The following is a 12,259-nucleotide window of genomic DNA, read 5'->3' as shown; positions in this document are numbered from 1 at the left end:
TTTTTCTTTTGAGACAGAGCTTCCTACAGTCGCCAAGGCTGGAGTGCAGTGGTGTGATCTCAGCTCACTGCAGCCTCCACCTCCTGGGTTCAAGCAATTCTCCTGCCTCAGCCTCCTGAGAAGCTGGGACTACAGGTGTGCGCCACCATGCCCAGCTAATTTTCGAATTTTTAGTAGAGATGGGGTTTCACCATGTTGGCCAGGCTGGTCTCCATCTCCTGACCTCGTGATCCCGCCCATCTTGGCCTTCCAAAGTGCTGGGATTACAAGCGTGAGCCACCACACCTGGCACCCACATAAATGCTTTCTAGAAATAGTTCCTCTATCAGAGGTTAGGACTTTCTTCTTAATTATAAACCACTGTAGGTTGGGGACCATCTGCATGATCTATAGAACGCCAACCGGGTACCAGTAGAGGACAGTCTGTAGTCACTGGCTGAAAATCTCGCCACCTACCCTGAGACTGTGTGTGGCCTGCAAAGCCTGTGAAGACATTTACTCTCCTGGACTCCGGGACCGAAGTGCCATTCCCCCCACCATACCTGTCCTGTTGAGCCTCGCCATGTTCATCATCGCCTCCTGGTAGGCCAGCTCTACATCTTCTTGGGTGACAACTAGCTTAATCTTATTCCATTTCTCAGGCTAATAACAGGGGTGAGGGAGAAAAGGGGAAAATGTGATTAATCTTTACTTCTAGCCACTGACAAAAAGAGTATCTTTTTCTTAGTTAACTTATAGAGAGTTTAATTTAATACAGATAATGGAATTTTCCAACTCTTTGGTTTTTCTGTGGATCGCATTGTAGGTGTCCATGAGACCTGTCAGCATGGCATCTTTTCTGTTCTCATCTCACATTTCTGTAATCCAATGCTGTCGTTTACTGGGTATGTGTAGCCTGGAGGACCCGCGGCAGCGCTGCTGTACATGTGGTGCAGTGTCCGCTAGTGCACACGGACTCGCCCATCCGACACTCCCCACCTCGCCTGCTTCCAGCTTCCTGCTAGCTCAGTCCTGGGAGGTGGGGCTGAAAGGCACCTCCGTGCAACATCCCCTTAACGGCCTTCCACTCTGCTCCCCATCACCGGGGGAGAGGGAAAAACAGCTCAAGAACGTGGCAGCCTTAGACAATTTCTCTACCCTGCTACATCAAGCTAAGATATACCTGGTTGACGAAAGACATGGAATTAGTGATTTTTCTCTTTCAACCGTTTCTTAGGCCTGGTAGTTTCAGGTGATAGTTGTAGAAATTAAATGCACCACGATATGTGAGAATATACCACAATCTTAATAACTTGTGGGTTGTTATGGTAATGAAGAAAACCAATCTTACAGTATGATTATACCTCACTGGAAAAATGACCCAGGAGACATGTCCTCATTCTAGATAGATTGATTCTCCACGAGAGAATTATTTATCAGAATGTTCTGAGTTACGAATCAGTTTAAAAAGACAAAACTATTAAACAAAAACTGCAAAAAGCAATTTAAGCTGTCAGTAACCCTGGGTTTATTTATACCCCAAACACCACGTTTTTCACAAATTCTCCTCCATAAATTTCTTAATGATGTTTAGGACATCAAAGACGAAGCTATCTCAGGGCCAAGTAAACAAAGCTAACCCCCTGCCTAGCAAATTCTTTATAGAAACATCTTAAAGTCCCAAGCTGGGGCTCACCTACTGCAGTCAAGCATTCCGTATGCAAAACTGTTATTTAAAGAATATGAACAAGTCCTAGGATTTCTTTAAGGACTTGACTAATATTAACTTCCTGGATATGCAACTAAAAAAACCTCATTTCCCAAATCCTCCAACAAAAATTACCTGCAAACGTACCATTCCCCTCACTCCCATTACAGCTGTGGTTTACTCACAATATCCAGCCACTGGTGCACAGCCACTGCCACCTGTGTCCCCAGGGGTTTCGTCAACACCAGCACATCTCCTGGCACTGCATTGTCTGGCCTGAAGAAAAGAGAAAGGGTGCATTCTAGTCAAACTAACCGAGGAGATGAACTCATTGTCATTAACACAAGAGAAGGAATATTGTGTAGACAATATATCTGCCTTTGCATTTACTTAAATTGAGGCCAACTACCGGCAAGTATGGCACAGAGCCTTGCAACCTGCTACTGAGGCTATTGCCAGAACAAAACATTTAGCTGTCAGGCTGGGCGCAATGGCTCATGTCTGTACTCCCAGCACTTGGAGAGGTCAAGGTTGGAGGATCATTTGAGCCCAGGAGTTAGAGGCCAGCCTGACCACGTCTCAAAAATAATATATATATATTTAAATGAAAACATTTAGCCTTTAAAGACTTCATTAGGCCCAGATTTGCCCTCAGCCACATACAAGTGTGTGTGTAATTTTCACTACAGACCCACTGGCACTCAAAAGTGATCTGAGGCAACAAAGCTTCTGAAACAGAAGTGCTTCTTTAGGACCACTGATATGCTACAGACTCAGGTGGGATTTTTCGGCCCATGGGATTTGGTGGCAATCTGTGGGTCTAATGTCTTGGTGATTTCTGCATCCATGTTCTCAAATTCAGACTGACCAATTTTGAGTTTCCTACGTGGCACCCAGGTGCCTTAGGGGTCCCTGTCTTAGAAACAGAAGGCAATAGTAAAAAGGTAGCTCTCAAAGATGACCACGGTCCCCCAAATGAAACATCTATCAGATTTGTATCCTCACTACCCAGCAGCAGGTCTGACAGCTGTGCCTTTACCAGCTTCAGGAGCTGAGCACATCAGCGTTCCATCCCCTGACGCTGGCCCCCTCCGGTACTCACCCAAGTCGATGAAAACAAAGCCAGGGCCGCAGACTTCAATCTCGACGCCCAGCTCCCTAGCTCAACCTATACTATTTGTATCCACTCTCACTTTTAAAAATAGATTTCTGTGACTATGCAAGAAACTTGTTTTCCAAAAACCAGACCTGAAGACATAATGTCTTTCAATTCAGACTCAGTTGTACCATAAAGCTGATATGGTTTTTCTTTGAGAAGGAGTCTACTCTGTTACCCAGGCTGGAGTGCAGTGGTGCAATCTTGGCTCACTGCAATCTCTGCCTCCTGGGTTCAAGGGATTCTCCTGACTCAGCCTCCTGAGTAGCTGAGATTACAGGCACTCACCACCCTGCCTGGCTAATTTTTTGTATTTTTAGTAGAGATGGGGTTTCACCACATTGGCCAGGCTGGTCTTGAATTCCCGACCTCAGGTAATCCACCCCACCCAACCGAGCTGATATGTTCTTGCACTTCACCAGTTATGTGCAACCTATGAATTTACAACAACAATTTAAGTGTGATAAAACTAGTGGGTTACTTTTAAGTTTAAGGACAATATTTGATGGAATGTAGTTACATGTACAGGCTCCTTCATCTTTTACAAAGAAAACATAGGTGCTGTTGGACAAAAACTCATTGAAGGCCTGGCACGGTGGCTCACACCTGTAATCTCAGCACTTGGGAGGCTGATGTGGGCGGATCACTTGAGGCCAGAAATTCAAGGCCAGCCTGGCCTGTGTGGTGAAATCCATCTCTACTAAAAATACAAAAAAATTAGCTTGGCCTGGTGACACATGCCTCTAATCTCAGCTACTAGGCAATCTGAGACATGAGAATCACTTGGACCCAGAAGGCAGGGGTTGCAGTGAGCCAAGATTGTGCCACTGCATGCAAGCCTGGGCAACAGAGCGAGAATATGTCTCAAAAATAAATAAATAAATAAATAAATAAAATTTTTTTTGTTTTGTTTTAATTGAAACTGATTTTAACATTCCCCCCCCCGCTTTTTTTTTTTTTTTTTTTTTTTAAGACAGGGCTCACTGCAACCTCAATCTCCTAGGGTTAAGCAATCCTCCCACTTCAGCTTCCTGATAGCTGGGACTACAGGCAGCTGCCACCACAATGGGCTCTTTTATTTTTATTTTTGTAGGGACAAGGTCTCCCTATCTTGCGTAGGCTGGCCTTGAACTCCTAGACTCAAGCAACCTTCTGGCCTTGGCCTCCCCAAAGTGCTGGAATTACAGAAGTGAGCCACCATGCCCAACCCTGTCTGAATCTTCTGCCACCACTTAGTTCTAAGTGGAATGTCTGAAAACTACTGATGTAAAACATTTGCCGGGGTCGGGCGCATTGGCTCACCTGAAGCTATCAGTTCAAGACCAGCCTGGCCAACATGGTGAAACCCTGTTTCTACTAAAAATACAAAATCAATGGGGTATGGTGGCGGGTGCCTATAATCCTAGCTAATGGGGAGGCTGAGTCAGGAGAATCGCTTGAACCTGGGAGGCTGAGACTGCAGTGAGCCGAGATCGCACCACTGCACTCCAGCCTGGGCAACAAGAGTAAACTCGGCCTCAAAAAAAAAAAAAATTTTTTTTTTTGCTGGGAAAATAAAACCTTGATGTAAGTAAAATGCAACACTCTTAACAGGAAAGCTGTCAGATAATGACCCTAAAAAGAGCTTCCATCAACTAAAAAATGGGCAAAAGATATGAACATATTAAAAGTTAAAAAAAAGCCACCAAACCAGAGCAGCACTGACCCAGACATCTGTTAACACACTGTGTTGGTTCAGATGTGGGGAAAGTGATTCACTGCTGGTGGAAACGAACTGGTAGCAAAATTACAAGCACACATACCCTCTGACTTAGCAATTCTATTTTGAAAACTTTCTTACCTATAGATTCCCAAATGTACAAAACGACCTAAATGTCGGCAGTAGATTGGCTAGAAACACAAAGAGAGGCTGCCTCTGTGGAGCGAAAAGGGCAAAATTCCAAAGGTGTGAGAAAGCTCTGCAATGCAAGGGCCCTCACCAATGCACAGGCGAGGCTGTCTGCACTGCAGAGGCTTCTCACACCTTTAGGACTCTGAACCATGTGAACACGGTACCTTATCCGTACCTAACCAAAAATAAAATACATAACTGGAGTTTCTACTTCCTTCAGCAAAAAAGACTGGCTTTTCTTAGAGAGACATCAAGTGTGCAAAGTGACAACTTGGGGAGAAACTTCTCCAAAGAAGACACACAAATGGGCAGTAAGCGCATGAAAAGATGCTCAGCCTCAAGAGTCATCAGGCAGACAAAAATCAAAACCACGAAGAGATCCTACTTCACACCTGCTATGCTGGCTAGAATCCAAAAGACGGACACAAAAGCAAGGACTGGAGGCATTGCAGAGAAATTGGGGTCCTCATACATTGCTACTGGGAAAGTTAAAATGGCACAGCCTCAAGTTAAACACAATTACCACATGATTAGCCAATACTTAGGTATACACCCAAGAGAACTGGCACTTACGCCCACGAAAAACTTACACGTGAGTGTTCATGGCAACATTCATAACAGGTAGCAACCCAAAGGTCATTCATAATAGGTGGAAACAACCCAAAGTTCTGTCACCCGAGGACCAGCTAAAGCATGGTACATCCAAGCAATGGATTATGCAGCCATGGAAAGGAATGCAATACTGATTCATGCTACAACACGGATGACCCAGAAACACGCTGCTATGTGAATGAAGCCAGACACAGCATGTCATGTTGCATGATTCCATTTACACACAATGTCCAGAATAGGCAAATCCCTAAAGACAAAAGTACACTCTTGGTTGCCAGGGGATGGAGCAGGAGGGAACTGGGAGTGAGCTACAGGGCTTCTTTTTGGGGTGACAAAACTGCTCTGGAATTGGATAGTGGTGACGGGCGCACAACCTTGTGAATACTAAAAACCAACACGCTGTGTACTTCAAAATGCTGTGCTATATGTTATGTGAAATATACTTCAACAGCCTAAAATGTCTTAAAAACAGGATTAAAGTACTGACACGTGCGACAAAATAGATGACCCTTAAAAGTATGCTAATGTTATGCTAAGAGGAAGAATCCAGGATAAGGAAGGGGGAGTCACAGCCAATGAGGAGGGGGTTTCTTCCTGAAGTGATGAAAACGTCCTATCATCGACTCTGGTAATGGTTGCACAATTAACCTCTGACACGTATGCCTTAAATGGATGAATTATACAGTATGCAAATTATATCTTACTCCATCTTTTTTATTTTATTTTATTTTTTTGAGATGGAGTCTCGTCGTGTCGCCTAAGCTAGAGTGCAGTGGCACGATCTCAGCTCACTGCAACCCCCACCCCTAGGTTCAAGTGATTCTCCTGCCTCAGCCTCCTGAGTAGCTGGAACTACAGGTGGGTGCTGCTACGCCTGGCTAAATTTTGTATTTTTAGTAGAGACAGGGTTTCACCACGTTGGCCAGGCTGGTCTCAAACTCCTGACCTCAAATGATCTACCTGCCTTGGCCTCCCAAAGTGTTGGGATTACAGGCGTGAGCCACCGCACCCAAATGTAACACATCTATTTTTGAAAAGAGAGGAGAGAGAGAGAAAGAAACAGGTCACGTGACATGAAACAAAAATCAACTTACATGATGAATTCATTGGGCTGGCAGACAGTGGTAGCAACTCCTCCCAGGACAATCCAGGGGTTTAGCACCGTTTGGCCGCCCGTTACAGATGTTCCTGCCTCCTCAGCTGCGTCTTTAAAACCTTGGATAATCAGAGGCATCACTTTATCCCTTTCCTAGGGTTGAAAAAGATATAAATAAAATGTCAAAGAATTCAGTTCAAAATCCAGAAAAGGTGGTTTTTACACTTACAGTTATAAAAAAACCCATAAAATGCCAAAGGAAGTCCTGAAAGTTTACGACAGGGCAGGGCATTAACCAAAGCTACGGGGCCAGGCACAGTCGCTCACGCCTGTAATCCCAGCACTCGCGGAGGCCGAGGTGGGTAGACAGCTTGAGCCCAGGAGTTTAAGACCAGCCCGGGCAACACAGTGAGACCCCCTTCTCTATAAAACATGTAAAAAACTGCTGGGCATGGTGGTATGAGCCTGTGGTCCCGGCTATTTTGGAGGCTGAGGCTGCTGCAGTGAGCTCTCTCATCACGCCACTGCACTCCAGCCTGGACAACACAAGGAGATCCTGTCTCAAAAACCAACAGCCGGGCATGGTGGCTCACGCACTTTGGGAGGGCACCCATGTTGTAATCCCAGCACTTTGGGAGGCCGAAGTGGGTGGTTTACTTGAAGTCAGGAGTTTGAGACCAGCCTGGGCAGAGTCCGCACCAAGACCACCACACACCACTGCCTGCCATAGGCCATGTTTTAGGGCAGGATAGGTCCTAATGGAAACTCAAACTTCTCTAAGGCAGGGCAAACTGTGGGGGGTTTTGGGGACAGAAACAAGTACCTGTCTATCTAAGCAGGAATTCATTTCTGGTTCAAAGAACAGGTTCAGGCAGTGAGAGCACTGAATGCCAAGTGATGACACAGAGGCGTGAACACACGGGTCCCCTAGTCCGGTCACCGACTATATCCATGACACCCCCATTCACAGCATAGCAGGCGCCCTCTAAGTGCCACGTGTCCCAGATCTGTAAGGCTGTGCCTGATTTACACTGAGGTACCATCACTATGGCCAAAAATTTATTTTAGAAGACACATAAGAATGTCTTGGGCCAGGCGTGGTAGCTTACAACCTGTAATCCCAGCACTTTGGGAGACCGAGGTGGGTAGATCACCTGGGGTCAGGAGTTTGAGAACAGCCCGATCAACATGGTGAAACCTGTCTCTACCAAAAATTAAAAAAACTGGTGGGTGTGGGGGTGCGCACCTGTAACCCCAGCTACTTGGGAGGCTGAGGTAGGACAACTGCTCAAACCTGGGAGGCAGAGGTTGCAGGGGACAGACACTGCACCACTGCACTCCAGCCTGGACGACAGAGTGAGACTCCCATCTCAAAAAAAAAAAAAGAAAAAAAAACTCTCAGTTTCAGTCTACTGGGAAGAGAGAAAAAGAGCAGATGGCAGAAATGAAGAGATGAATAGGCCAGGCTCTCTCATTTTAATTTACAGATAACTGTCCAAAAGTGGAGAGCCAGAAGGAGTACAGGAAGCCATATGGCCCGGGCTCCCCACTTTCCAGATGGGAAGCGAAGTCTAACCAAGGCCAGAGATGCCACTTGGACATCACAGCCAGGCAGCAGCCGGCAGCTCCTACTTACCCTGTCGGTCATTTTATTACTGACTCCAAGGAGCATCAGCATATTGTCACATTCCGTGACCCCCATTGCGTAGAGGTCACTGAGGACATTGGCACATGCTATCCTGCCCTGGGAAGAGAGGGAAACGTGAGAAAGGATGACTGGGGACTTTCCATCTACAGAAACTGAGAGTCAGCCATGGGGCGAACTCCACAGAGAAACTGGGGACTTTCCAGGAGTGGGAGCTACTGGATGGGGTCCTCAGTTTCTGTGACTTGCAGACTGGCGACCTTTCCTGCATCACGGAGTCACCAGGCCACTCCTTTTTTTTCTCAGACATTACTACCTCTTTCTTGTACAGAATAAAGAAGGTACAAGTTCTTCCCATTCTAAATTTTAGAAGTCTGCAATTTATTTAGATACGCAAAGGGGTGTACATACAGGGAATGAGGTGGAGAAGTAAGGTTAGAACTGACAGTCTGTGGGGGAAGAGCTATGGAGTGAAAAAGCCTGCAAACAACTCTCCTAAAGAAAGGCTGGAAACAGCCACGTATCCCAAACAGATTCTCAAAATGGCTGGCTTTAGTGATTACAGAGGAGATCCTTTTTATGCACTTGGATTAAGAAATGTTTGTAGCTTAGTCTGGGTGCGATAGCTCACGCCTGTAATCCCAATACTTTGGGAGGCTGAGGCAGGAAGATCATTTGAGGCCAGGAGTTCGAGACCAGCCTGGCAAACGTGGCAAAACCTGTTTCTAATAAAAATACAAAAATTAGCTCAGCATGGTGGTGCACACCTGTAGTCACAGCTACTTGGGAGGCTGAGACTTGGGAGGCTGAGACATGAGACTCACTTGAACCTGCGAGGTGGAGGATGCAGTGAGCTGAGATCGCACCACTGCATTCCAGCCTGGGGGACAGAACAAAACAAAAAAATTGTGCAGCTTCTTTTCAAGGTTGTATCAGATAAACAGAAAAGTTACCTTATTTAGGAAGCAAATAAAAAAAATAAGCAAATAAAAAAATATTCAAGGGCTGAAGTCATATTGTTTTCTAAAGAAAAAGAAAAGCATTTCCCAGTACATGATACCATTTTCTTGGGAACTTTAAAATACAATTCAACAGAAATGTGGTAATGAAGATTTTTTTTACTGCCACTGGAGACTTTTAAAAGTTAAGTTGCCCTTATCTAAACTGTTATTGATTTATAGACAGTAAACAGAAAATATAAGTTTTTCTTCTGACATAAAGATAATCAAACTCTCAAGTGTTATCATTTCCAGTGGCTGTTTAATTGCTTGCTTTATGCTTTCTTACACATTCCTGGAGGTCGGCAATTGCAGCTCAACAACCATCTGTGGCCACACTTCCGTAACACCAAGCCAGTCCGCAAGGCCAACAGATGGTCTGCAACTTGGACAAGCCAATCACTAGTTGGGGGGCAGTGATTTAGTGCCTGTTCTGTTCTGGGTGCTCTTATTTTAGGAAATGCTGGAAGACGACGGACTCTGGATTTAGCCATCCCTGCCACCTGGCGGAGTGGGGCCTGGGCTGTGGCATACTAGCCCAGTCTCGAGAGTATTCCTCCAGAGGAGAGAACAGACAGATGTGCAGGAGGAATACAGGTTTCCAATAACCTGTGTATTTGTCACTGGTACCTGAGGGGGAACACCCCCCATGTGGCTGCCTCATGATAAAGTCCCTACAGTGCAGACTGATCCCACTGTCCTTGCCACACAGGAAGAACATCTGGCATTTTATAGCAAACCGGTTATTCCCAATCTCTCCACTGGCTCCTCCTGGGTGGTAGGGAAATGGGGTTAAAGGTTGGATGGATCAAAGAGTGGCTGGCTGCAACCACTCTGAACAATTGGGGAACACACTTCAGCAGTGCACAATCAGTAGCTAGGAACTTGAACTCAGTGGTCAGAAACCTACTATGCACAGCGGCACATCACACAGTGGTGGGTGCTCGGGTGGCTGGGTGGGGTGAATTAACCAGGTATCAGTATTAATGTTTGAAACATGTAATTGTGATGAGATACTAGCTCCTTGATTTCTTGAAGGAAACATGTAGGATCAGTTACAGAGGAGAGTAACATCTCCAGCCTAAAACACAGGGGTGATGAAGGTTACCAATGTGAAAAGGATACAGGTTTCCAATAATCTGTTATTTATTTGCCACTGGTACCTGAGGGGGTGTTCACTCTCAGGTACCAACCCCCTCAGTTACCAGTGACAAATAAATAGCCGATTACTGGAAACCTGTGTTCCTTCTTCAAAAGAAAGGTGCAAGAAAGAAGAAAATGACGAAAACGTTATTCCACTGACACTGTACTAAACAAGAAGTGTTCTTACTCACAGCATGAACTCAGGTGCAAAAGCAACCGAGGGCCTTCCTCCCTAATTGCTTAATGCACAGTGCCAAGTGTAGGCAGGGGACAGGCCCGACTTCAGTGACTGCCGGAGGCTGGGCAGGGCAGGGAGTACAGATATAACAGAAACAAAACCAAAACCCCAGATACATACAAAACCCCAGCCACAATCCAAACCAAACGAATAAGCCCTTCCCGTCACAAAAAACACATCAGCTCACACTTACCATCATGTAAGGGTCGTCTACGATCGGGTAAATGTAATCTGTGGTTTGAACCAAGGAAAGCCCACCATGCCTCAAAGGAATGACGCAAGTATCCATTCCAATGCCTGTGGAGATGGAAGTCATTAGCATCCAGAAATAAAACGGGAAAGCCATTTCATTTTATACCACCAGTGCTCTGAGCAGGAAGAGCTCATAAGATACTTATGGAAACTGTGGGCTGCCAATGAAGCCATGTGTTTCCTATCAAGAAGCGTAACTGAAATAAACGTGAAACATACCCAGCTTAAGATGGAAAATACTAATGAAAATGTTACTCATCAAGACTAAACTCCAATATGGCATAATTTTAAAAACCTTAATGATGCCTTGAATAAAAATCTTCTTTTTCCCTGTATTATTTTTATTATATTATTTACTATGTGACCACAGTATGTGACTGGGACCATATACAATTTCTTTGAAGATAAGAATAGAATAAACGGACCTTGGGTTATCTTAACTATAGTTACTTTGAGTACCTATTTAGACATTATCCTATCGTTCCATCAGAAAATCTGTAAAATATTTTTACAATGAAAAATGCCATTACTACATTTACATTTTAGTCAAAATGACACACATGCAGATGAAAAGGAAAAATACCAATGGGCAATTCAACCAAAATTTCCAATCAAGCACGTATATAAACACTCTGGCATCTATGCCAGAGTAGTTAAGACTAGCGACTGCAGGCTGCCCTCTTTTAAAAATCACCTGTAATGCAGGCATTTTACAAACTCAGACTAGCATTCCCACCAAAAAAGCTGAACACAGAGTGCAGCTCAAACCCCACAGAAGGACACTCTTCTGTCCTCTTATTAAGACAGCTGCTCCTTGGTATCTGTGGGGGACTGGTTCCAGACTCCCACAGACCCCAAAATCCATGGATGCTCAAATCCCTGATTTGAAATGGCCCGATATTTGCATATAACCTACGCACATCTTCTCCCATACCTTAAATCATCTCTAGATCACCTATGATACTTAATATGATGTAAAGCAATGTAAATATTCGTTATACTTTACTGTTTAGGGAATAATGACAAGACAAAAAAATAAAGTCTGTACATATTCAGACACAATCACCCATTTTTTTCCCCTGAGTATTTTCAGTGTGTGGTTAGTTGAATCCGCTGATGAGGATTACTTGGATTTGGAGGGGGCCGTTGTATCTATTTTGCAGTCCAACAGCCAAAAGCAGGGAAAAAGTCAGGACTGCTGGGCATAGTAGCTCACTCCTGTAATCCCAGCACTTTGGGAGGCCAAGGTGGGTGGATCACGAGGTCAGGAGTTCAAGACCAGCCTGGCCAAGATGGTGAAGCCCCATCTCTATTAAAAATACAAAAATTGCCAGGCGCGGTGGCTCAAGCCTGTAATCCCAGCACTTTGGGAGGCCGAGGAGGGTGGATCACAAGGTCAAGAGATCGAGACCATCCTGGTCAACAGGGTGAAACCCCGTCTCTACTAAAAATACAAAAAATTAGCTGGGCATGGTGGCGCGTGCCTGTAATCCCAGCTACTCAGGAGGCTGAGGCAGGAGAATTGCCTGAACCCAGGAGGC

The 12,259-nt window shown here is 45.1% G+C and overlaps 1 protein-coding gene across 2 annotated transcripts in view; it reads right to left on the bottom strand.

Annotated features, from left to right (window-relative positions):
- Positions 1–12,259, bottom strand: part of SEPHS1 (selenophosphate synthetase 1) — a 31,531-nt gene that overhangs the window by 11,317 nt on the left and 7,955 nt on the right. The window contains exons 3-7 of one of the 2 annotated variants that reach the window (XM_017529844.2): positions 10,660–10,763; positions 8,079–8,186; positions 6,441–6,595; positions 1,873–1,963; positions 543–642 (exon numbers count right to left, since the gene is read on the bottom strand). In XM_017529844.2, coding sequence (XP_017385333.1) covers positions 543–642; positions 1,873–1,963; positions 6,441–6,595; positions 8,079–8,186; positions 10,660–10,763 — 558 coding nt within the window. Of the gene's footprint in view, positions 1–337; positions 643–1,872; positions 1,964–6,440; positions 6,596–8,078; positions 8,187–10,659; positions 10,764–12,259 lie in introns of those variants that run through there. The other variant, XM_017529846.2, reaches the window with a different exon arrangement.

The sequence above is a fragment of the Cebus imitator genome, unplaced genomic scaffold, assembly GCF_001604975.1.
Source record: "Cebus imitator isolate Cc_AM_T3 unplaced genomic scaffold, Cebus_imitator-1.0 Scaffold61, whole genome shotgun sequence".
Classification (NCBI taxonomy): domain Eukaryota; kingdom Metazoa; phylum Chordata; class Mammalia; order Primates; family Cebidae; genus Cebus; species Cebus imitator.
The sequence above is the reverse complement of the archived record's forward strand: the minus strand, read 5'-3'. Positions and strand labels throughout refer to the sequence as shown.